General features: G+C 36.3%; 2 protein-coding genes across 2 annotated transcripts; one reads left to right on the top strand and one right to left on the bottom strand.

Annotated features, from left to right (window-relative positions):
* The first annotated feature begins 1,393 nt into the window (after window positions 1-1,393).
* On the top strand, window positions 1,394-9,450 carry LOC141336040 (GTPase KRas). Its single transcript, XM_073841552.1, has 5 exons — window positions 1,394-1,697; window positions 2,271-2,382; window positions 3,189-3,367; window positions 3,912-4,071; window positions 8,067-9,450. Exons 2-5 carry the CDS (start codon window positions 2,272-2,274, stop codon window positions 8,178-8,180), a joined length of 564 nt encoding a protein of 187 aa, XP_073697653.1. The 5' UTR covers window positions 1,394-1,697; window position 2,271; the 3' UTR covers window positions 8,181-9,450.
* Window positions 9,451-11,461: 2,011 nt separating this feature from the next.
* On the bottom strand, window positions 11,462-25,925 carry pold1 (polymerase (DNA directed), delta 1, catalytic subunit). Its single transcript, XM_073833294.1, has 27 exons — window positions 25,754-25,925; window positions 23,879-24,077; window positions 22,048-22,161; window positions 21,814-21,954; window positions 21,596-21,721; window positions 21,168-21,336; window positions 20,943-21,057; window positions 20,456-20,585; window positions 18,239-18,405; window positions 18,018-18,122; window positions 17,720-17,860; window positions 17,523-17,633; window positions 17,209-17,400; window positions 17,036-17,124; window positions 16,704-16,820; window positions 16,450-16,563; window positions 15,852-15,999; window positions 15,675-15,770; window positions 15,456-15,593; window positions 15,198-15,373; window positions 14,871-15,023; window positions 14,093-14,195; window positions 13,881-14,013; window positions 12,285-12,398; window positions 12,141-12,193; window positions 11,966-12,063; window positions 11,462-11,677 (listed from the first exon to the last, which is right to left on the bottom strand). Exons 2-27 carry the CDS (start codon window positions 24,063-24,065, stop codon window positions 11,590-11,592), a joined length of 3,318 nt encoding a protein of 1,105 aa, XP_073689395.1. The 5' UTR covers window positions 24,066-24,077; window positions 25,754-25,925; the 3' UTR covers window positions 11,462-11,589.
* Between the last annotated feature and the right edge of the window lie 1,075 nt (window positions 25,926-27,000).

The following is a 27,000-nucleotide window of genomic DNA, read 5'->3' as shown; positions in this document are numbered from 1 at the left end:
GCCCTGGTAACATTAAATTACAGACACACATTTACAAATATTAAAAACAATGGGCAACGATTAATCGTGATTAATCGCATCCAAAATAAACGTTTTTGTTCATATAATACCTTGTATGGGATCATTTGCTATTTTTGTATAGCAAAACGTAATTTCAGATTAATAATATGCATTGCTTAAAACTTCAACTTTAAAGGCAATTTTGCACCCTCGGATTCCTTATGAATGATAATGAATACATCTCAATTTCAAAAATCAACCCTTATGACTGATTTTGTGGTACAGGGTCACAAATATGTATATGCATTTGTGTGTTAATAAACAGTACACACACACACACACACACACACACACACACACACACACACACACACACACACACACACACACACACACACACACACACACACACAAATTATGTACACAAAAACCTATTTTTGCTGCGATTAATCGCGATTAATCGTTGCCTAGCACTAAAATAAAGAACGTATAATAAAAACAAGAAGAAGAAAAGGCAAAAACATTACACACCCATTTTTATTTAAATGCTGCATACAATGTTTTGTATCGTTTTTTAATAATAACAATACAATTATTGTTTGCTAAATATATTGTTTGTGAATGCAGTAAGACAATCGGTTTAAAAAACTAGCACCAAATGTATTTTTGGTTAGGCTATATTTTATGTTATTTTAATGACTATGTGAAACGTTCCGCGATTATTACTTTTATTTTATTTTTTATTGCATCAAATCACCATCATACAAATCGGTACAAATATCAACAGTAGTGATACTTGAAAGAAAACAAACATTCAAACAACAACAAAAAAAAACTAAACAAATAATAATAAAAAGTAAAAAAATAAATAAATACACGGGCAAAAAAAGGGCCATTGTACATAAAATTTCTTACACAAAAACTTTTAAGTGCAGAACAAATTTTAACAGTCTTCATAGCTTTCTTATTTTTAGATATTGAAATCAAATCAATTTCATTTTCCATATCTCTTCAAAAGACCACAAAGACAGGGAATTTGAGAATTTACACTTGTGAATATAAGATTTGCTTAAGAAAATAATTAAATTTATAATAAAACAAGTATTTTCTTTTGTGGGGTCTAAGTCATAATATCCTAATATAACATTTCTCATTTGTAAAGATCTTTGATGGCTTGACGTGCATTTCTGGCCTTTTAATATGTAAAACGAACCCGATTGGTCCATATTCACGGGGCGGGACATGAGAAAGAAATTGGAAAGAGGCATTGCACTATCATTGGCCAATGCCTACTTCCGTTTGTTCCTCGCCCAATGGAATTTAAAAATCCGACGGGCCGGCTGAATCTCATTGGTCATCTCCTTCAGTCATCCCACCCCCTCCTCGCCCTCAATGAATCTGGGAGAGTCTTAGCCGAGAGGAGCTAATGCCTCCACGGGCGGTTTTATTTGGGTTATCGTACAATTTGACCAGAGTGGAGAAAAATAGTTAAAACAAGAAGATTTTTGTTGTGATTTTACGGGTGGATTTTCATCAGCCCGAATAATTCCAGCCTGTCTTCGACTCTCGGGAGAGTTTAGTTTGCCTGCTCGATCGTAATGTGGCTCAGGGGCTAATCCTTGGACTTCATTCAATACTAATTCATCTCGAAGCGCTTCGTTTGGGCGAGCCGAACAGATTTAACAACCACACACGAGGTAAAACACACAAATAAGCCGATAAATAACTTCTTACCTGTTGATAGAAGTTGTGGTAAAGCTATAAGGAGCTGCTGTTTCAGTCTGCTTCTTGCCGGCTAACGTGAAGTAAATGTTATTGGAACTGAGTACGTAAATTGTTATCTTAAACCTCAGTCTTAAAAGAGTTTAAATGTGATTTGTTGACATAATGCAGCGACTTAAAATCTCAGCCAACCATCTTATGTAATATGTATGTTCTTTTCCGGTTATTAAAGGGACAGTTCGCCTAGAAAACGAAAATTGTGTCATCATTTACCCACCCTCATGTCGATTCAAGCCCGTATGAATTTTCTTTCTTCCGTGGAACACAAAAGAAGATGTTAGGCAGAATGACAGCCTCACTCACCATTCACTTTCACTGCATTTGAGTGACATCTTTTTGTGTTCAGTCTTCTAGTGTTTCAATCAGAGTAAAAAGCTTGTATCTGTTAAGGTTGTTTTTCCCCCAGGTTGCTTCTGATTAAACCCAACAAGACTGCTATTTTCTGTTTCTAATCTGGTCTCCGTTCACCTTCTTTCTCTTCCATCCAGAATGACAGAATACAAGCTGGTAGTTGTCGGGGCTGGTGGCGTTGGGAAAAGTGCACTGACCATCCAGCTCATTCAGAATCACTTTGTAGATGAATATGACCCCACTATTGAGGTAAGAGTTCACCTTCTTTGAAGAGACCTTCCACCCAAAAAATTAAATTTGTGTCAGTTACTTCAGCCTCATTTTTTCAAACTGGTATGATTTTTCTTCTTCTGTGGAACACAAATCAAACTATGGAAGTCAACAGGACCCAAAAGTGTTTGGTTATCAACATTCTTTAAAATAATTTCTTTCATGTTCCACAGAAGAAATAAATGCATGCAGGATTGGAATTGTGGAGTAAATGATGACAGTTTTTGATTTTTTTTTTGAGTGGACTGTCCCTTTAAAATAGTCTTTTTTGTTGTTGTCGTTTTTCCAAAAATGAATATTGTATTTAGAGTTTAACGTGAATTCTTTGTTGATCATCATAGCGTATAAAAACTCAGATATGTGACCCACAAAACCAGTCATAATGGTCTTTTTAAAAAAAAATTCTAATAAGCTTTCCATTGATGTATGGTTTGTTAGGATAGGATAATATTTGGCTGAGATACAACTCTTTTCTAAATCTGGAATCTGTGGGTGCAAAAAGTCAAAATATTGAGAAAACTGCCTTTAAAGTTGTCTGAATGAAGTTCTTAGCAATGCGTATTACTAATCAAAAATTAAGCTTTGACATATTTATGATTTATGAAATTTACAAAACATCTTCATAGAACATGATCTATACTTGATATCCTAATGATTTGTGGCATAAAAGAAAAATCGATAATTTTGATAATTATTGTATTGTTGGCTGTTGTTAGAAATATACGCTGTTCCAGGGTCACATATGATAATTGAGCACATGTTCTTTTTATGTCTATTCCATGCAGGATTCCTATAGAAAGCAGGTTGTTATTGATGGAGAGACATGTTTGCTGGACATCCTGGACACTGCAGGTCAGGAGGAGTACAGTGCCATGAGAGACCAGTATATGAGGACAGGAGAGGGCTTTCTGTGTGTGTTTGCCATCAACAATGCCAAATCCTTTGAGGATGTACATCTTTACAGGTATATAGCCAAACAAGTAGAGACTAATATACGTAAAGGATACTGAGCATCAGTTATTATTAAAAATATTCTGCCTGTCTTAAAGGGATAATCAGAATTTGACAGGGTGAACGATCCCTTTAGGAATGCTGGTAACCAAACCGTTTCTTGTCCCATTGAACTCCATTGTATGAACAAAGTACAATAGAAATAAATGGGACAGAAACATTTTTGGTGGACTATCCCTTTAATACTCCTATATTATATTTGGGATTTGTGGATGTCAAGATGGATGGCTTGGGTCTTGTGTCGACTAACTGCAAATAAAGCCTTGTACTTCCTAAAAAACCTAAAAAAAATGATCAAATGGAAAAGTTGCTAGACTGAGATGCCAGTTCAGCAGGATGACATCACTTTACTGCATTAACATGCCAACTTCCTTATTTATGTGACTTGAAGTTGATGAGTAAGAAAACCAGTGTGGAATTACAGAAAGGCCAAGCTGAATTTCACAAGTCAGTCTGTGTGCAAAAAATCAACCATGCTGTGTTTTGTTTCTGTGCAGGGAGCAAATAAACCGTGTCAAAGACAGCGACAATGTCCCAATGGTGCTGGTGGGGAACAAAAGTGACCTGGCCTCTCGTACTGTAGAGACGCGTCAAGCCCAAGAGCTCGCCAGAAGTTACGGGGTCCCGTTTGTCGAAACATCTGCCAAGACGCGACAGGTAGGTTGCACTGGTTTCAAACTTTAAAGGCATAGTTTACCCAAAAATGAAAATTCTGTTATTAATTACTCGTCCTCATGTCGTTCCGAACATGTAAGACCTTTGTTCATCTTCAGAACACAATTTAAGATATTATTGATGAAATCCGAGAGCTTTCTAACCCTGCATAGACATTCACTTGGTTCAGAAAGGTATTTGAAATATTTTTTGTCTTCATGCACAAAATGTATTCTTGTAGCTTCATAACATTATGGTTGAACCACTGATGTCACATGGACAATTTTAACAATGCTCCTACTACCTTTCTGGGTCTTGAACGTGTCAGTTGTGTTGGAGCCTATTCAGGGTCAGAAAGCTCTCAGATTTCATCAAAAATATCCTAATTTTTATTCTGAAGATGTTTTACAGGTTTGGAACGACATGATGGTGAGTTAACAATGACAGAATTTTTATTTTTGGGTGAACTATTGCTTTAAGAGATTAATCTAGATTAGATTAGATAAAACTGTTTTTTGCATTCATGGCTCTGCTTTTCTATTCTTTTTGAATACAAACTTTGCTAGAATTTAACCCTGCAAAATGTTAATTACTTTACCAAAATAAGAAGGATCATACAAAGTGCATGTTTTTTTTTATTTTTATTTAGTACTGAACTGAATAAGATATTTCACATAAAAGACGTTTACATATAGTTAGGGTTGTTCCGATTCCGATACTAGTATCGGAAATGCCGCCGATACCACAAAAAAATCTAGCATCGGAATCGGCGAGTACTTGAACCCACGTACCGATCCGATACCATTTTCTTAAGATATAAGTTATTCCCGCTAGCAAATCAGAAGCCAGTTCTTCTTCGCGGCTCAGAATGCAAACAGTGTTGCCACAAGCAACCACTGTTTAGAGCAGCGAAGAAGAAATACAAATGTGCTAGCAGTTTGTCCGCTAAAACGGCGGCATGTCTCATATGTAGGGCTTTATGATTTCTGCGATGCGGAAAACACAGATGGAATCGCGGAATCCAGTCAAAATGGAACTTACAGTTTAACGCGGAACGTCACGGAATTTGTCAAACTTTGATGCATTAATCAAAGGTAGTTCATTACACTTAAATCAAATCGTGACATGGACTAATATTAAGCCAAAAACCGACTGTTTAAATATGAATTAATGCGTGGTTTTGTGTTAATGAATTGTACAGGCGCGTGGTTTGTTTACTCCTGTACTGAAGGGCGCGGGACACTTGCGGTAATATTAAAGGGCTCCAGACTGTGACCAATTTTTCTGCCAGTGTTACTAATTTTCGTGAGCGGTCACACTGGCGCGACCAATGGTTGTTCAACTCATAAGCTCTGCCATTTCTGTCTCAGATGAGAAACATAAAATGGCACGCGAAACGAAAGTGAAACTAACACGACACGTTTGGGCTGCTCAGGGCTGACCGTTTATCAGCTTGGACTGCAACGCAAACAAACTTGCACAAACCCCGAACAGCTTTATTCGGGAGCCAACGTCGATTTTGCAACACTGTTACTGCTGCGAGATGCAGTGAGGAGCATTTGAAAATGCCGCACAATGAATAAGGTTGCTGCGAGATCTAGTGAGAATCTGTTATAAACAGGGCTGATGTACGTCAGAAAACCAGATTAGTAATACTAACTATATGAAAAAATATTACTGTCAAATGTATGTCATATAATAAAAATACTCTAGTTCACTGTATATGTCATATAATAAAAGTTCAATGTATTTCATATAATAAAAATACTCTAGTTCACTGTATATATCACTGTATATTTGTTTTATTAAGGAATAAGTCTGAAGCACACAATAAAATAATTTATTAGTATTATCTACAGCTGTATACAATTACACACCCAGGTATCGGATTAGTACTCTGTATCGGCCGATACCCCGAGCCCAGGTATCGGAATCGGTATCGGGAAGGAAAAAAGGGTATCGGAACATCTCTACATATAGTCCACAAGATTAAAATAATCGTTTTAATTTATAAAAAGGACCCTGTTCAAAAGTTTACATACACTTGATTCTCAATACTATGTTGTTACCTGAATGATCCACAGCGGTGTTTTTTTTTTTGTTGTAAAGTGATAATTGTTTATGAGTTGTTTGTTTTTCCTGAACAGTTAAACTACCTGCTGTTCTCCAGAAAAATCCTTCAGGTCCCACAAATTCTTTTGGTTTTTCAGCATTTTTGTGTATTTGAATCTTTTCCAAAAATGAAAGTATGATTTTGAGATGCATCTTTTCACACTGAGGACAACTGAGGGACTCATATGCAACTATTACAGAAGGTTCAAACACTCACTGATGCGTTAAGAGCCGGGGGTAAAAACTTTTGAACAGATGTGTACATTTTTCTTATTTTGCCTAAAATCATATTTTTTCATTTAGTACTACCATTCAGAAGCTACAGAAGATACTTACATGTTTCCCAGAGGACAAAATAAGTAAAATTTACCCTGATCTTTAAAATTAAAAAGTTTGCACCCCCCAGCTCTTAATGCATCATGTTTTCAACTGAAGCATCGGAGGGAATTTTCTCTTGTGGACTATGTAAATGTCTTTTATGTGAAATATCTTATTCAGGTCAGTATTAAATAAAAAATAACATGCATTTCATATGATCCCTCTTATTTTGGTCAAATAATTAACATTTTGCAGATTCTGCAAGGTGTATGCAAATGATTTCAACTGTAAGTTCAAATGTTTATTGGCATTTTACATCTAGCCCATGCAGGATTCTTACAGAAAGCAGGTTGTGATTGACAGAAAAACTAGTGTATAAAAGCAGTATAACGCTTACAAATAATGCTGTTGGTTTGAATACCATCATATTATTAAAAACAACAGCAGTCATTGTGGTCATTCACACAAAACACACTTTTGCATTTAGTGTGCAAGGAACAGGACAATGGAGTAAAAAAAAGCAAAGGTGGCCAAACTGTTTACCACAATGGGCCAAAAAAAAAAAAAAAAATAGCCAAATTATATCCAATTATATTAAAACATTTTTTTTTCCGCAATTGTAAATTTAGTGTAACAATGTAAAATGTAAACAAAATAAGGTTAAAACAAAAAGGTTGATGTGCTTCTATAAAAGACTTTTCTTTGTCCACCCAATCTTGTGAAATGGCATAGTGGGCCAAATCAAACACTGCATTGCGTGAGATTTTGCATAAGAGGTGATATGCTTGTGCAACAAACATGTCCGTCTCGCAAATTTTATCATGAAAAAAAAAACAATGGAATGGCAGTGCAATGGAATGGAATGCAAAAACGTGTTCTGTGTGAATGTTCCCCAACAATGCATGAATGTGGCTGCCCAACCAAGCGATTGAGAAACAGCGCATTAATCAAACAGAATGTTTCACAGCAGTTTGATAAGTTTTGAGATTATAAAAGAGTTTACACTAGACTTGAGTCACACGCCCTCTCCACAACCCAACCCTCCAGAAACATGTCAGCAAACCTGAAGACACAATGATGCCGATGACAGGACGAGTGTGCTTATGTTTATTTTTAAGGGGGAAATCAGAGTAAAAGTATCAAACTTTTTGACAAAACTCTTAAGTAGCACGGGCATATTTGTAGCAATAGCCAAAAACACACTGTGTGGGTCAAAATGATAGATTTTTCCTTAATGCCAAAAATCATTAGGATATTAAGTAAAGACCATGTTCCATGAACATATTTAGTACATTTCCTACCATAAATATATCAAAACTTAGTTTTTGATTAGTAATATGCATTGCCAAGAACTTCATTTGGACAACTTTAAAGGCGATTTTCTCAATATTTTTTACACTAGTTGCATCTCAGCCAAATATTGTCCTATCCAAACATCAATGGAAGCTTATTTATTCAGCTTTCAGATGATGTATTAATCTCGGTTTCAAAAAATGAGCTCTTATGATGGTTTTGTGGTCCTGAGTCACAATTAGTTCTAAATCTATCTTGTCTTTTTCTGTCTGCAGGGAGTTGAGGAGGCGTTTTACTCTCTCGTGCGGGAGATCCGAAGATACAAGGAGACGAACCGCAGCAATAAGAAGAGCAAAAAGCACACACAGAGACGTTGCACACTTTTATAGCGATACACGCGTTCAGCCTCGCACTGCACCCCCGTGATAGCAATGCACTCAAGGTCACACACGTACACACTCACTCACACACACTACTGTAGCATTACACATACATACACACCCCATTTCCTTTTCCTACCACTCTCTTACGCCACCAGCCTTTGAGGAATAGGAACCTGACTGGCTGTTGTATGTGTTTGTTTGTATGTATGTATGTGCGCATGAGACCTCAGTGAGAATCGAGCAACTGTGCAACTGCTTCGGAAAAGACATATTTTGACGTCACATTATCCTATTGGGCTAGTTTCAAGTGGACTAGTCAACTTTGCGCTGCTGCTTCCCCTTCTGTGCTAAAAAGACCTGATGTGTGTCATAGTTTTACAGTCGTGTTTTAGAATCACAGCAGCAAGGAATCTTGACGTTTATAACGAATGAATGAGGTGGTGATGGGATATACTTTAAGTTGGTAGTGGGTAATTTTTTTTTTTTTTTTTTTTTTAAGTAAGCCTGATCATGTCTCATCTCCTCAAAACTTTGTGAGCCAGTCAGCACATCTGCGTGGTTGATAACGGTGGTCGGGAATGAGGAAGCTCAGAAGTCCCCTAAAGTTTTTTGTGGCCTGTGGGAAAGCACATTAGCGCCACTAATATAATGTTTTGTACACCTTAGGAAGTGTTTGCACCTCATGAATTGTGGGTTTTATCCAGAAATATTTTTAGTACTTGCTATAAATGCAATTTCACTATCAAAGGGGGTTTCCGGGTTTTTTTTTTTTTTTTTGCCCTTTGTACAAAATTTACATTTGATATTTTGCCACCATCCCAAAATGCATTTCTCCCCAGGTTTCTATTTTTGTCAAGGCTTGGACTAAAACTTACACCTAATGTAGCCCTTCTATAATTATGAAATTAAGAAAAATCAAGCTCGCTTTTTTATTTCTCCCGGCAGTATTTTATTGTAAAATCCTGTATTTTTGTAAATGTTGCTATTGAATCATTTCAGTTCACAAACCAGCACTGTATTGGACATTAACATTTCATGTATTATGATGAATTTTGTAAAATGCCAGTTGTTCTCACCTGTGATGAGGCTTGGTTGGGGAGAGCAATACATTTTTTCCTCTGTTTCTCTTTTTTTCTTTTTAGATTGACAGGAGAGACAGTAATAGTTTTGGTTCAGGCTAAACATGTGACCAAAACTTGTGATTGATGCATTCCCTTTGCCATATTGATAACTGTAGTTATACGTTTTGTGAATAAAGAGACTTTTGGCTAGATGACCTTGATTTTCCTCAATATTTCTTCAAACCTCCAATTGTAGCTGAAACTGTAACTTTTCAAAGTGTGACAACAGGTACGGTTGAAGTCAAAAGTTTACATACACCTTTCTGAATCTGCAAAATGTTAATTATTGTACCAAAATAAGAGGGGTCATAGAAAAGACAAAAGACATTTAAATATAGTCCAAAAGAGAAAATATACGAATGCATAAAAATGACCCTGTTCAAAAGTTTACATATACTTGATTCTTAATACTGTGTTGTTACCTGAATGATCCACAGCTGTTTTTTTAAGTTATAGTTTTTCATGAGTCTCTTGCTAGGCTTGAACAGTTACACTGCTTGCTGTTTTTCAGAAAAATCATTCAGGTCCAAGAAATTCTTTGATTTTTCAGAATTGTTGTGTATTTGAACCCTTTCCAACAATGACTATGATTTTGAGAGCCATCTTTTCACACTGAGGACAACTGTGGGACTCATATGCAACTATTACAGAAGGTTCAAACACTTATTGATGCTCCAGAAGAAAACACAATGCAAAGGGAGAGAGGGTGAAAACTTTTTTTTAATTTGAAGATCAGGGTAAGTTTAACTTCTTTTGTCTTCTGGGAAACAGTACTAAATAAAATAAAAAAATATATGATATTTAGGCAAAATAAGATCAAATGTACACATCTGGTCAAAAGTTTTCACCCCTGGGTCTTAATACATTGTGTTCCCTTCTGGAGCATCAGTGAGCGTTTGAACCTTCTGTAATAGCATTAGTTTGTTCCCTTTTATTTGGGTAAAATAACATTTCGCAGATTCTCCAAGGTGCATGTAAACTTTTGACAAACTATATATCATGTAATTTTGAAAATACCATGGCAGTCTAATCAGATTTTCTGTATATAATAAGAAAAGCTGATAAAGTGAGTAAAACAGTAAAATCAGGTATATGCTATAAATGGTCACACGTACAGTAGCAAGTAACAAGTAACGAACAGTAGCTTAACAGACGAAAATTTGTTTATAGGAGACATTCACTTCCAGAATAGAAATTTAGTTTTTATCTACTCAACCCCATGTGATCAAAGATGTTCATGTCTTTCTGTCTTCAGTTGCAAAGAAATGAAGGACTTTGTACAGTGCTTAATCATGTTGGAAAGCTCACACAGGTAGGGTAGGGTAGCAAAATACTGTTTTTCTCCTCCAATTTCAAAATCGTCCAACATTGGACCTTCAACCCATTGAAGTCCACTATATGGAGAATCCTGGAACGTTTTCCTCAGAAACCTTCATTTCTTTGCGACTGAAAACAGAAAGACATGAATATCATGGATGACATGGAGGTGAGTAAATGATCAGGAATTTGTTTCTGGAAGTGGACTCAACCCTTTAAGTTAAAACAATGAGAAACTGCAAGCAAGAAATATTCCTATATTAGTTTTTTTATTCCTATAATTTCACCATATGACCTTGGTTGCCTGAGAAAGAATTTGTGTTCTGGTATGATCCATGTCAAATACTTGTAACCCTTAATATAGCTTGGACTTAGAAGTACAGTCTTGAAAGCAATATATGGGATATATAAAATATTGCCTAGAGTGACGTTTACATTTTTTTCTTTTTTTTACTTTTGTTTTGTGAACCCTGGTGAACTGAGAAAAAAAAAAATACAACAGTAGCTTTATGGTAAAAAAAAAAAAAATCACTTTAAATACAAAAACTATGAGCTAAATTTCGGATAACAGACTCTTGAACTGTAAATTTAAGTCAAAATCAAAACAAAAAAGGCTTAAGGCTAGCCCCAAACTAAAATGCATGTTTGAGCTGTCTCAACTAAAAACATATTGCTCTGACATATCTCAAAATATGTATTTAAGACGCACACCAGCGACGTTTTAAAAATCTTAGTTGATCTAAGGCCTAGTCCAGGCCATTATGATCAAGAATTCAAATTATTTAAGTATAATGTTAAATTAGTCAAGTGAAGAAAAAAGACAATACAACCATTTTACAAAAATGCACTTTATTATTTATTTATTCAGCCACTAGAAAATAATTTTTACAATATGGAGTGAGACAGACTCCTTCAATGAGGTACAATGATGATTGAATGCTGAGAAAGCCGAAGGCAAAAGAAAAGATCCTCATCCATCACCAACCAAAACGGGAAATAAGCTTCTCCTGATCATCTAAATCCTTCTGCACCTTCTTTCTCATGTAAAAGATGGGGCAGTCTCGACTGAAAAAGAAAGAATACATAAAAATGGTTTTATTCACTGGTATAATCACTATCACCAACAAAGTAATTATAACTATATAGTAAACATTTGATTTATTGTCAAGACTAATTCGCGTTAGAAAGGGAAACTCCTACAAATGCATATTCAATAAGGTCAGGTGGAAAAATAACTCTGTCCACACCTTTTCAACACTAATTTCCCACTGCGTGTCTTTAGTAAATCCTAACGCTAAATGAGCACAAGCTGTTAGTAAATCTGGCCCCTAGTGTGCACTTGTGTGTAAATACCTGGTACACAGCACATCCTCATGCAGTGAACCTTGACAGCGCTGACACTGAGTCCACAGACGAGAGAATTTCTCCTCTAGAGTCGACAGATGAGCGATCTAAAAGACACAGGTATACAACCTTTAGCCCCCACTTATGAAGACAAGCTTAAAACATATAAAAACAGAAAACACACCTCTTTCTGGTAAAGCTCAGACTCTTTCTTTTTGCAGAAGTCGCATACAGCCACTGTAGAGAGGAAAACCATCAGAAGTATGTAAGTTTTGTGATTTCTTGTAATATTAGGATCTACACACATAAAGACACACCTAATACATACCATCATTTTTGAGCACAGCTCTGCAGCCAATGCAAGTGCTTCGTTTCTGAGCAAAAGCCATGAGACCACCGACTCTAGATGTCAAGACCGTCTTACAGCGTGTGTGATCGCCCTCTGAAACAACAGCAAAAGTGTTAGTAGATTCATTTCTATTTTACCAGAGTTTGAAATGAATTTGATGAGATAAAGATCTTTTTATTAAATCATATAAGGCCAAACATTTTCCAGACAGATTTTGTGGTGTGTTCAAGTGGGTCGCTGAAAGCTGCTTGGTTTGACTTTTGTGTAAGCTGTGCTTCATTCATTGCTACACTACTGGCAATGAACAATGGATCTTTTTTGCACACAAAAAAGATCTGTTGACAGCAAACATTAACAGAGAGCAGTCTACTGTTACACCCAAAGACATCATGATTAAACATTATAAATCAAAAGTTCTAAAATATGCAAAAAAATCATTCATAATATGATCTATAACATGCAATTACAATACAGATTATTTTAATTTCATGCCAACTCTTGATTAGTTCACTCTTGAATTAAAATTTCTTGATAATTTACTCATGCCAGTGTCATCCAAGATGTTCATGTCTTTCTTCAGTTGAAAAGAAATGAAGGTTTTTGAGGAAAACATTCCAGGATTTTTCTCCATATAGTGGACTTCAGTGGGGATCAACAGATCGGATCTCCAGATTGCAGTTTCGATGCCCCTTCAAAGGGTTCTACACGATCCCAGCCAAGGATTAAGGGTCTTATATGTGACCCTGGACCACAAAACCAGTCATAAGGTTAAATTTTACAAAACTGAGATGTATACATCATATGAAAGCTCAAGAAATAAGGTTTGTTAGGATAGGATAATATTTGGCCGAGATACATCTGTTTGAAAATCTGGAATCTGAGGGTGCAAAAAAATCAAAATACTGATAAAATCATCTGTAAAGTTGTCCAAATTAAGTTCTTAATGCATATTACTAATTAAAAATTACATTTTGATACATTTATAGTAGGAATTTTACAAATAATCTTCATGGAACATGATCTTTACTTAATTTCCTAATGATTTTTGGCATAAAAGAAAAATCAATAATTTTGACCCATGCAATGTATTTTTGGCTATTGCTACAAGCGACTTAAGACTGGTTTTGTGGTCCAGGGTCACATATATTGAAATGATTATACTTTTTAGCCACATATGCTTTGTAAACACTGGGTCGGCTCTTCTGCCTACGTCACCTGTGACCTTTCCAATGTGATTGCGTAATGTGTGAAGTACAATGTGAAAGACAAGCATTGTGGTTAGAAAGTATATACAATTTTTGTTTTATTTATTTTTTTAGAAAAAGAGAATTGTTTCACTACATAACACTCTTATTCCTCCTTTGAAGCTGCATTGAAACTGCAATTTGGACTTTCAACCCATTGAAGTCCACTATTTGGAGAAAAATCCTGAAATGTTTTCCTCAAAAACCTTAATTTCTTTTAAACTGGCAAATAAAGACATAAACATCATGGAAAACACAGGGTAATTATTAATTCCGGAGTGAACTAATCTGTTAAACATGCTAAATTGCAAGATTAATAAACGATACTCACTCAGCAACACGCTCTCAGCTTTGCTCTCGCCCAGTATGGGTTCAAAGATACGCAGTAAAGGTTTGGACAGCTGCTGCTCCAGGTAGTACTGTGTGTCTATAGGAATGTTGTTCTCCAGCACATAGATGGGGTCCTGAGAGATAGAAGTCAATGTAAACAACTGCAGTACAGGAAAATGGTCACATGAGAACGGGCAACACACCAACACTTGCCTCTGATTTCATATACGCTGCCACTCCCTTTGTTGCTTTGATGATGACGTACGGCACTCGATCTCCAAGGTTCGGAGCGCTACCGGCATCACGCTTCCGCATCCTAAAACCCACGTTTGCGAAAAGTGTTTATATGCTCGAGTGAATTACTTGCACAGCTTGCAAACTTTGGATTTTTCTTCTAAAAATGTATGGAGCTGAAAACGTTTCAGAAAATGTTCATATTAGAATAGAACCACATGTTGTTTAGGTGGCAACATTAGTTTGAAAAGATATCAATGTCTATGATCATAGATAAGATTTAAACAACTTCAGCTTAAAGTCCCCATGAAATCAAAACTAATGTGTTTTGGCTTTTAGTATGCTTTTATCGAGCATGCTTCAAAACCATGACAAAATTCACATTTACAAGGTATGAGCATCATTCATATCAAAAGTAACAAAGCACAAAGCTTATTGCAATTTATTGAAAGGCAGGTGTTAAAATGTTCCGTTACTTAACTGAAAACGGGCTAGACTAATTGATTCTTGGGATTTAAGAATCAATATCATTTTGAAAAAAAAAGAGAATTTATTCAAGTTTAATTTTTTTTTTTTAACCCAGCCATGAAGATTATCCCTGTACACAAAGCAACTGTGCTTATCAGGCTTCATGCAGAGGTATGCCAACTAAACTTTTCTGTACACAGTTCCCATCAGGTACTCGATAAACATTTCTCAGATTGGCCTGAATCACGTGAATGGCATTTTCAGTCAAGATGATAAAACAAACACGCACCTCTCCGCTAGCTCGACGTGGGCCTGTTTGCCAGCATACTCCTGTGCGGTGCGTGTGAGCTCTTTAGTGATGACCAGCTGACTGATGTCAATGCGGTTGCACAGAAGGTCAGAGATCACCTCTTTAGCATGACCTACCGCTCCATCAGGGTCTCTGAAACACAAAACACATCATGCTATTCCGTCACGGTATATGCAAGTTGTGTTGCCACAAGAACATAAACTAAATGGCCTTTATTAAAGCTTGTAGAGTCATGTCTTCACTCTTACGCATGCTAGTTTGTGCGTCACTGTTGCGTATCCGAGAACATAGGGGCAATGTTTGTACCTGTCAATGAGGATGTTCTGGAGGCATGTGTTGATAAGGTTGGCCACTAGAGGGCAGTTGTCTCGTCTGACTGTCTCAATTCCTTTGCAGTCCATCTTATCATGATGGTTAGCATTTGAAGAGAAATACAACCCGGCGTAGCGCTTCTTATTGATTAACAGATATGGGTAATACACCTGAAAAAGTGTTAAAGAGATTAAGCTTACTCAAATAATATTCAATGGTTTATGTTGTAAAATCTGTGAGTGTTTTCTCTACCTTCTCAAACTCTAATTTGATTGGTGGAACAAAGTGGGAGGAGACCCATTCGGCTGCTTCCTTTCCCAGATTCATTGCGTCCTGTACTGTGGCCACACCAAGTTTCACCATCACAGAGTCTGTGTCTCCATAGATGACCTTAAACACAATTGACTTGCATCATTGGACGTTTTTAGTGCATTGAAACAAAGGTAAAAAAACAATTATGTGATTAAGCACCTTTGCATCTGCCTGGTAACCATTAGAGAGTGTGTATTTTGATTCCACAAGCTGTTTGGTCTGTTCAATCATCTGCCTACCAAAACCTGTGACGCTCTACAGATGAAAGGGAAAAACATGGCTTCTTAAACATCTCTGTTTGACAGTATTTGTTCATGTGTGAGTGCTGAAACCCACCTGTGAGATCTCCAAACAGGGCAGTTTGCCCACCTGAGCCCCGGTGAACCCGTACACAGAGTTCGCACTGATTTTCAAAGCTAACTGCCTTCCGTCCAGCACCTGTTTTTTAAAGGGGTCTGTCTCTTTCTTCAGCTCTGCCTTCGCCCTACAAGCACATTAGTCACATATATTCATATTAAAATCTTGGTAAAATAATCGTGCAACAATCGTGTGTGGTTAAAATAAGCAAAAAAATACAGAACGCACACCAGGGTCAGAAATTTTTATAATCACCTTATTATTATAATCATACCATGTTGTCTTTAATGTCAAATACTTAAATGTACCCAATTACTGAGAAATGAGCGAATCTAAAGGTAATGTAAATTTTACTATTTTTATTCATTTTCACATTTTTATATTAATCACGATAGCCGTAATACATTGTTTAATTGTGCAGGGGCATTTTTTGCCCCTTTGGTTTGAATTTATGGGGCATTTTTACCTCAAGCCATCGTAATTTCTGAAATTTGGGGCAAAATAATTTATTACACTAAATTATTTGTCATCAGTAGTAAATATCTTAATCTCTATTTCTTTTCATTCTTGAACTTACTTTTTCCTGGCACTCAGCAGGTTTTCCAGGATCTCAGGAAGGAGGCCCTTCCTCACAGAGCTCTTCACAAACAGATCACCTGTCGGGGTCTTGATGAAATCTTCTGGAGCCAGACTAAAAACGTGCACATGTACACAATGTATAGCTTTATTAATTTACAAAATGAAGAACATCACAAAAAAAAAAAAAAAAAAGCAATCGAAAGAAACGTTCACTTTATAACTTCACAAAGCACACACACACACTCCTCTCACCCGAGTTTGTCCACCTGGTTTTTCTGCAGGAGTGTAGTGTAACATAAATTATGAGCCATCATGATGGAGGGATACAGTGAGGAGAAATCCAGGGTCGCTATAGGAACACTGTAATACCTGCAAACACACACACAAAATTTGGATTTTTTTTTTCTTTTTTAAATAATTATCTTATGCTTACCAAAACTAAGAGAGTAATATTGTAAAATATTATTACAAATTAAAAGAAATGTCTTCATTTTTTCAACAACAGTGTATTTGTGTTTCTAGATAACACATTTTTTTACTACTCAAGATATAAAAATATGATCAAAGTGTACAAGAGTACAAACCCTTTCTCTGGTTCTATGACAGTAGCTCCAGTGTAATCCTCCCCACTCTCTGTCCTCACCACTGGCATCACCAGATCCTGCTTCATAGCCTACAAGCCATTGAAAACACTTTTAAGCATGATGTTTGCTAGGTTTGTTATATTAACATATCTTATAAAGAGACATGTGCAGACCTGTCTCAGAAGCTGTGAAACAACTTTAATCTGCTGTCCACGAGAAAGCAGGTAAGTCAGGGGCACCCCAGTAACTCTGGCCATTTCCATGTAATTAATGACGCACATTAACTTCTGCAGTAAGCGCAGGGGCAGATACGCATCCTTCAGACAATACACAGCCAAACGTCTGCGGGTCTGCTCATTCCCATTCTAATAAAAAAAAAAAAAATAAGAGAAAGGAAAGACAGTTGTACTAAACGGCAGATGTTTTAGCTGGAGTTGAGGGATGTGGATGGCAATAAGGAATAGGACAGAGATCTGATTGGCCACACCTGTAGGTCTGTGATGATAGAATGCTGCACATCTTCCTTCTGCTCCTGCAGAAAATGGAAACTGACGGCGTTCAGTGTGTAAGAGCGCAATTTATAATCCCTCAGCAACACCTATAACAGAAAAAACTCGTTGAGTCACAGCATGTGCAGTCATGAATTAGTATGATGGCACAATTTGGGAGTTTAAGTGTTCGTACCTGCAGTAGGTCGAACTGCACACGTCCCTCCATATTGACTGTTTTGTTCTCTCTGCGGCCCATTTGCTTGCTCTGGAAGCTGGAGTCCTTCAAGACCGATTTAATGCCCCGCACACGGCCCAGATATGGAAACAAATTCACCTGTGGAGAGAAACGTGTGGCTCAAAATACCATTACACCTGCCTGAATTATAATCTTAGGCATTTTGACACATGCCACCACTGACTGCACTGGCTTTGTGTTTGCTTCACCTTATATAAGAAAAAAAACCCGAATCTTGGTGTAAAAACAAGGTTACCTTTAAGGTTGCAGCTCTGTTGAGGAGGTACGGAATGTCAAAGTTCTGGATATTGTAGCCGGTGATGATGTCAGGATCCACTGTCCTCACAAACTCAGCCCAACTCTGAAATAATCACACATATACATTATTATTATTGCACCATGTACTTTTTCAAATTTGAAAGAATGTTCACATACATTTCAGTGTATGTATAGTTGTGAGAATCTGTGAGTATGTACCTGTAGTAACTGTTTCTCTTGAGTAAAGCAGAGAATCTGCGAGCCTACTATACTGGCACAGGTCTGTAAAGTGAAGACCGTCCGGATAAACGGCTCCTTCTCTCCCTGACGCTGCACCATAGAGGCGATCTGAATCACAGGATCAATCTCCGCCTCTGGAAAAACACCTGTAACACACACAAACAGTTCAGTTATTTACATAGCAAGATCAAAAAAAAAATTTATTAGTAGGCAATTGAGACCCGGGACCACAAACCCAAGCTTTCCATTGATGTATGGTTTGTTAGGACAGGACACTATTTGGTTGAGATAAAACTATTTGAAAATCTGGGATCTGAGAGTGCAAAAAAATCTAAATATTGAGAAAATCGCCTTTAAAGTTGTCCAAATGAAGTTCTTAGCAATGCATATTACTGATTAAAAATGAAGTTGTGTTATACACCGTGTGCATACTTATTAGGCACGTTGATATTGTGGTCATATTTTTTTCCAAGCACATTTGACCAATTCCAAACCACATCAATCGTAATAACTACTATTCATTTTGAATTTAATTATTTATAAGTGATATATAACTTCTTATATTCAGGTGTGCAGAATTATTAGGCACATCTTATTTTACAGATAAAATGAGCCAAAAAAGAGATTTACCTCAGACGGAAAAGTCAAAAACTATTAAATGCCCATGAGAAGGATGCAATACTAATGCAATACTGGAATCTGCAGAGTTAAGGCATGACCACCGGACGGAAAAAGGCTCGTTATGTCTGCATTGTCATAAAAAACAGGTGGAGAAGAAAAGATGCATATTAATTGCAAATAAATAAAAAAAATAGGAAGAATTAATGTTAAGAATTAGATATGAAACCATCAGGAACCATTTAGTTTCCAGCGTCACCGTTTTCCAGACAGATGAGTTGAGAGTGGCTCTTGAAGGGCCAGCACCACATCCTCTTGTAGCACTCTTTCGAGTTTATCCTCCAGAACCTGGCAGTAAGTTTTGGGACTTCAGTCTTAGTACATTTCCTATCCTGCAATGTCTGTCTTGCAGAGATGGACCAAAATGAACTCTTAAAACTTACTGCCAGATTCTGGAGGATAAACTCGAAAGAGTGCTACAAGAGGATGTGGTGCTGGTCCTTCAAGAGTCACTCTCAACTGATCTGTCTATAAACCCTATAAAAAAACAGTCTCCATGTATTTCACAACACTTCAGAATGTTATTCTTATTAATTGAGGGCCATTTTTTTAGGATTTTTTGCCCAAGCAAAGTCTCTGAGAACATGAGTCACATTGCACTTCTGGAGACTCAAGGTAGGTTGCAGTTCTGGGAAACGGTGGCGCTGGTAAATCTCTTTTTTGGCTCATTTTATCTGTAAAAGAAAATGTGCCTAATAATTCTGCACACCTGAATATAAGGGTTTTTTCACTTCCAGCCTTCATGGACAATTATATATCACTTATAAATAATTAAATACAAAATTAATAGTAGTTATTAAGATTCATTTGGTTTGAAATTGGTCAAATGTGCTTGGAAAAAAAATTTGACCATAATATCAACGTGCCTAATAATTATGCACACAGTGTATACTTACAGAATGTGTACAAAATTTCATGGAGCATGATCTTTACTTAATATCCTAATGATTTTTGGCATGAAAGAAAAGTCGACAATTTTGACCCATTTCATTTTTTGTTAGCAATGCCTGTGCTACTTAAGACTGGTTTTGTGGTCCAGGGTCACAATTACTAGACCAAGCACACTAGCGGCACATCGTGGCTACTACTTATAACTAAGCTACTTGTTAATGTTAGTTTGGTAATGTACTACACAGTCCAGTGGTTTGGTGTATAAAAAAGCTGAAGGACAATTTCAGAAACTGACTAAACTCAATATGGTAGAAATGTAGACGTGTGAAAGTTTTAAACAAGTGATATAAAATTAGTTTTGTATATATATTTTTAATATTATTATTTAAAAAAAAAAAACTAAAATATATTAGATTTTTTAAATATATTATCTCAAATTAATGAAACTTTTGCTAAAGAGTTGACCGATCACAAAATCTGAGTAGGAACTCAAAAAATATTGACGTCTTATTCAATCATTGTCAGATTTAACAACTTTCTACCAATGAGCTGCAAATAAATCCAACGCTTCAAACGCAGAAAAAGATATACTAACAGACGCATTAACAATCACGCGTACACACACACCTTTTCTGCCAGCACACTCAATATCAAAGCTCAGGACTCGAAGTGGAGCGATCCTCTGCCATTCTCCCTCAGCTGGGTGACTGATCAAGTTATTCCATGCCACATCCACCTCATACTGACACAGGGACACCTGAGAGAAAAATATATTAAAAGACACACCAGATGAGTGTGGCAGTTCAATACATTACTCTAATGCCTTAAAGGGATAGTTCACCCAAAAATTAAAATTCTGTCATTATTTACTCACCCTCATGTCGTTCCAAACCCGTAAGACCGTCGCTCATCTTAAGATATATTTGATTAAATCTGAGAGCTTTCTGACACTGCGTAGACGGCAACGCAACTGAAACGTTCAATGGACAGTCTATAGAGTCAGAAAGCACTCAGATTGCATCAAAAATATCTTAATTTCTGTTCTAAAGATGAATGAAGGTCTTACAGGTTTGCAAAGACATGAGGTGACTGGTTTTTAAAAACATATTTTTACCTTTCCTGGATATTTTGAGTCTGTCTGTCCTTCACTTCTCTCCTCCCTCAGCCTGTACATTCCTTTAGGAAGCTCAATCCAGCAGCAACCAACCACTTCACTGTCCACCATGAACCTGTACATCACACGTACATACAGCACATCTCATGTTATTTATTGGGTTAAAAAAAAAATGCTCACCACACATCACCACTTTCAGAAAGTTTCAAGTACACACAAACACACCTGATCTCAAAGTCAATGTTGGCTTCATAGGCCTGGTAGCTCTGGGTGGCGAAGTTGGCAAATTTAAAACCCTGCTCAAGAAGACGCTTCGCTGGGGCAATCAGACGCGGCATTGCCATGGTTATGCGCAGAAATTCAAGAGGCTTGTTTCCGTGGTAGTGATACATACCTTAACACAAACAGGAGAAAAGTCAGTCAGCTATAACACTTTTTCAACATTGATAATAATAAGATATGTTTATTGAGCGCCAAATCAGCATATTAGAATGATTTCTGAAGGATCATGTGACACTGAATACAGGAGTAATGATGTATTAAAATAGAATAGTTATTTTAAATTAGAATAATAGCACAATATTATTTTTACCATATAAAATCTTAATGATCTCAATCTTTTGAATGATAGTGTTATAAACAGGAATACTTACTTTCCTTCTTGGTGATGTCCACTGCCAGCACAGTGACCGCTATATTGTCTTTATTGGACCGCATATCCTTCAATACAACAGAGTTCAGCTCTTTCTGAAACTCAGCCAAGTGTGCATTTGTAAAACCTGAGAAAGACAAAGACATACTGTGAAATCGTAAAAGATCTGTTTAATATGTCTCAAAGACACTGAGCAGATTCCTGTAATTGGCAGCTCACCATTGGGGGCGGGAACATAGAAATACGGGGCAAATCCATGAACATGGCAGCACACGCTGTTCCCACTGTCCGTCACACCAAACATGCGCACTATAGGCACTTTGCCCTGTACCTGCCCGGGCATTCCCGCTACCGCAGATCCTAAACACCAGACAACCAAAACACTGAGAAAAAATCTACATGAAATTATGCATTTTTTACGTGCGCGTTTGTGAGGGAGCATGCATATCTCACCCAAGTAGTAATCCAGGTCTATCTGCTGGAAAATTAGTGTGTCTGAGTTTGGTTGAAGAGGAGGCGCATGAGGTCGTTTCCAACGCGGATTAAGATCAGCAGAGAATAAGTCACCTGAGCAAAAGAGAGTAGATCATGTATGTATGTTTCTTTAAGTATTTATAGGTCTGAATGTAGTTAGTTTTTCTTTTTTCCTATCTTCCTTTTTCTTTCTATAATAGTGGGTGTGGCCATTTGCTATTTTTAGCCGTACAAAACAGCTTGTTTTGCGGCTTGAGATTGCAAATTGGTGCATCTTACCGTGTTTTTGAATGTATTATCTTAATTATAAACACACTGTTTTGTACACTCTAAAAAAAAATGCTGGGTTTAGCCAGTTGAGCTATTTTATTGGGATGTTTTTAATAATTTTACCAAGGTGCTGGGTAGTTTATCTGCACTCTAAAAAATGCTTGGTTAAAATTTGACACAAATGCTGGGTTCAGCTTGTTGGATCATTTTATTAGGTTATTTTTATTATTTTTTTTTAAATAGGTGCTGGGTAGTTTTTCTGAGCTGTTGGGTTGTTTTTAATGCTGTTTTTTTTTTTTTTTTTTTGAGCCTTCTCTGACGAAACATCCCAGCTGCTGAGTTACAGACAAAGTGCAGGCTTTTTGAGTCTTTACAGGGGAGAGAGGCTTTCAGGCCGCCGATTTGGTGAACTTCTTCAGCGAAATAAAGGTTTGTATAAATTTTATTTAATTACTAATGTCTTTACTGTGCTGTAAAATACATTATTTTACGCAACGCAACATACAAGGACTGTCAGTCGTTCTACATGATGGAAACGCCTTTTGCCTTGCATAACATACAGTAAACTGGTTTTATTTGTTATAATACTAAATTGAATTTCATTTGATGTTAAAATATGTTCTCTAATCTCAGTACTATCTGTATATGGGCAGGTTATTGAGTCGGTCATGGCATCTTTCAGCTACGAGTGAAACGCAAGGCAGCGGTCTGAGATAAATTCGTACTTCCCCCGGCAAACAGCAGCCTATCACAGGCTCAGATTTCGTTGACACACCGGCCCGAGAATTAGTACTATTTCAGTGAAAAGTGATTACAGAGAACGGTTAAATACACTTACATTAAAAAGCTACTTTTAAATGTTACATTTTTTATTTCTGAAATGCTTGTTAAATTATTTTAAATGCATATAATATGGTCAACTATGCTCTATTCACCCAAATAAATTAAATTTGTCTTATATTTTTGTCTCATGGGTGTTCTTGCTTAATAAAAAATGTTCAACTTTTGATTATTGCTGTTGCTTCTATAATTCTCAGTCTGATTTTCAATTTCCATCCCATTTTAAGCCAGCAATCTAATCATTTTTAAACAATAGTCGACTTAAATAAAATAACCCAGCGTGTTCGGTAAAAACATTTACCACAACCAGTTGGTTGGAAAAATAACCCAGAATGTGTTCTGTCCAATATTTACCCAGCGCTAGGTGGCCAAATAAAACATGTTGGGTTGTTTATAACCTAGCATTTTTTTTAGAGTGCAGTGCAAGCAGTTTTGCCATTTACTGCTTGTTCTTATTCTTCTCGTTATTAACCTATAGCAGCTAATGAACTGGAAGTCTCACCCATAGGCTTACTTCCACATTAAGGAATAAGGTGGATAAGATTGTTTATGGGATTGGCTAATTTTTTTTCTTTTTTTGTTTTGTACTGCAACTGGTTGGTATGTTGTTTTGAATATCTAGGAGACAAATAGTTTGTGTGTGTACAATAATAAATGCACTTGAATTAATTACAAAGTAACAGACAAAACAGATACATACCCACTGGAATGACATCATGACCTGCTTGCCCCTCCCCTGACTCCGCCTCCATTTCCATATCATCAAATAGAGCGAGTTCCTCTTCAAACTGGGAGGGACTATCCTCCCATTCAGTGTTCATTTTTCCCTTCTTGGCCTGTGAAGCCCCGCCCATTGCAGGGCCTCCATTGCGCCTTTTAAACTCCATTCTAAAGCAGACCTGCAAAACAATGTCAGCTTTTAATTAACAAAACAAAAACCTAAAAACGGTCACTTCTATCTTGTCAGCTGAATACTTGTTGAAGACATTATTGGTAACAAAATAAACACTTCATGAAGGAATCTTATAAAGTGAAGCTAATAGTGTACCTTACACGATTCAACGTCTCAAAAATAAAGAATAACATCCAAACAGTCTTGAAAAATAACATTAAAATGGAACGTGTTACAGCACTAACATAATTTGCATAAAGGGGGCGGGGCTAATGAAACAGGCGTAAAAGGGTCTTTCAAAATAAGCTGAGTAATTGTTTATTCATAAGTTTCTTGAGTTTGACAGACACGTTACGTATAAAATAATAGTTATTAGGTGCGTTCGACTTCATGCGGCGCCGCAAGAAATCGGCTGCCGCCTTACAAAACAATGCATTCTGGTAAGATCATTTGTCCGACTTTGATCGGCGCTGCAGCCGCCTTTCGATCACGTGTGCCATCAAAGTAACGTGAGAGCAAAACGAGAGCAGTCGCAGAGGTCAGGCGCTGCAGTTGCTTAAAACCGACTGCGAAAGCCTTGATGACGACACACTTTATTCTCATTGGTCAGATTATGTGATGACAAGCACGACGTGTGCTGCGTGTTTTTCTTAAAAAAGTTCACGTGTGTAATCAATCTTTATATCGAATATCTGATATTCAAACAAAAAATTATTGATAAAAATGAAGACTAGGCGATATGGTAAATATATATTCTTATTGTATAAGAGTAAAAAAACAAACAAAAAAAAACTGGTCAACCAGAGGCCGTTTTTTAATGGATGTTGTGAGAGGCTTCACTACACTGAATAAACTGCTTATAAAAATTGAAAAATGTCCTATAGCTAACTACAAAACCAAGATACAAATAATAGGCGTCATATTTCATTACATTAAAGTAACTCACATACTTGATATGATCAACAAAAAAGCAAAACGATTGTAGCATATAGAATAAATGATAGGGTAACTTTTTTCTTTTATTTATTTATCTTATGTAGTTTCATTTCTTCTTTTTCTTTATTCCTTTTTTTTGTGTATGTTTGGAATACAGTCTCATCCTCTATAAGTGTCCGACTTGACGGCCGTCTCTTCACTCCTCCCCCGACTGCAAGCGGCTGCTCTCGCCAGCCGGCGGCAGGCTAGTGTAGTGCATCTCGAACGCACCTATTTGCAAAACGTGCTTACTAGTCCTACTTTGAACTATTTGGAAGCTGTTGTTGATAATCTGTGAGTCTTCAGATTATGTCAACAAAAAACTAAAGTATTGTGCATAGCTAGCAATATTTCGTTAAACAAGCAACATACGCAACGCACAGGTTATTTACGTTTTGTACAAATTCTTTCAACTAGTTAACTTAATCTTGACTGATACTTCAGCAATCAAAATAAACATTTATTTAGCAACAGTAAGATCGCATAAACAAAATTTAGGCTCATAATGTTTCCGTTCACATTGTGTATTGTTAAATACTAACTTAGACTAGGCGAACTGGACAAACAAGAAACTTAGCAAAACATGTTAGCAACATGCAAAAAAGCAGAGAGGCTGCAAACTCATGCTACATCGCAAAATGAACTGTATAGGGCAATCTAATACATTGAGGTGAACTTCATACACTGAACAAATACATAATCTTTCACCTTTTATTCCAGCTCGATCGCTATTACTCCTCATATGTGCTTAACAAATCTCCCGCCACTTCACAACGTTGAGTGTCAGCTTCCACCGGACCCGAACAACATCCGTTTTCCCGGTAAAATTGCGCAGGGTCCGCGAAGGACTGCAATTGGTCGAAATGTAGGAAGTGAGTCGCTTGTTTATGGACGACAGTTACTGCCATATTGAGAGGGTCGTGTTTGAGAAGAGCGTTTAAAACTATGTTTTAATAATAAATAAATAGATAGATAGAATACGTATCAAACTCAGACAAATTATAAGCCACAAATTAGACCTTATCGTTTAAATGCAGCCAAATAGCTCTTTACTCCCCCCCATATTTAGATATTTGTTAAAATACTTGATGCTGATGTTATACGTGAACATGAACTTGAACTGTTCATATAAATAATTACTTTGTTTACTTAATTCGGAAATGGTTGAATATTACATTCAATTTGATAAAAAACAATATGTCATACATAATTAATAAATATATTAAATCTACATGCTTATTAAACTATGCAAGTCATTTTTATATAAAAAAGTACTTGTTTTGTTTTACATACCGTATTGCCAAAGCATTAGCAGTATTTTACTTGCATGCTTGTGCTTACATACTATATTATACACAAAACAAGTAATGACAAGAAAAAGAAATATATAATATTAAAATTATTATTAAAGCTGTATTACAATATGGCACTAAATAATGAAGAAAATAAGAAAAGTAATTGAATAGTAGAAAAATAGTTTATAAATAAATTAAAATGATTAAATAATGAATAAAATAAAGAGTAATAGAATGGCAGAAAAATAGTTTAAATGTAAAATTTAATTTATACCTGCTATTCAAAGCTGAATTTTAGCCAGTCACATGATCCTATAGAAATCATTCTAATATTCTGATTTGCTGCTCAAAACATTATTATTACTATTACTATTATTATTATTATTATTATTATTATTATTATTATGTTGAAAACAGCTGAGTAGGATTTTTCAGGTTTCTTTGATGAATAGAAAGTTCAGAAGAACAGCATTTATCTAAAAATAGAAATCTTTTTTAATATTATAAATGTCTTTATCACTTTGATCAGTTAAAAATGGTATAGTGAATGGTATAGTGTATAATGTTGCAAAGCTTTTCATTTCAGATAAATGCTGATCTTTGGATTAAATCTAACTCAACTATTTTAAATATTAATAAGCTTGCACATCAAATCAGCAT

The sequence above is a fragment of the Garra rufa genome, chromosome 1 (assembly GCF_049309525.1).
Source record: "Garra rufa chromosome 1, GarRuf1.0, whole genome shotgun sequence".
Taxonomy (NCBI): domain Eukaryota; kingdom Metazoa; phylum Chordata; class Actinopteri; order Cypriniformes; family Cyprinidae; genus Garra; species Garra rufa.
This window is presented reverse-complemented; position numbering and strand designations above follow the sequence as displayed.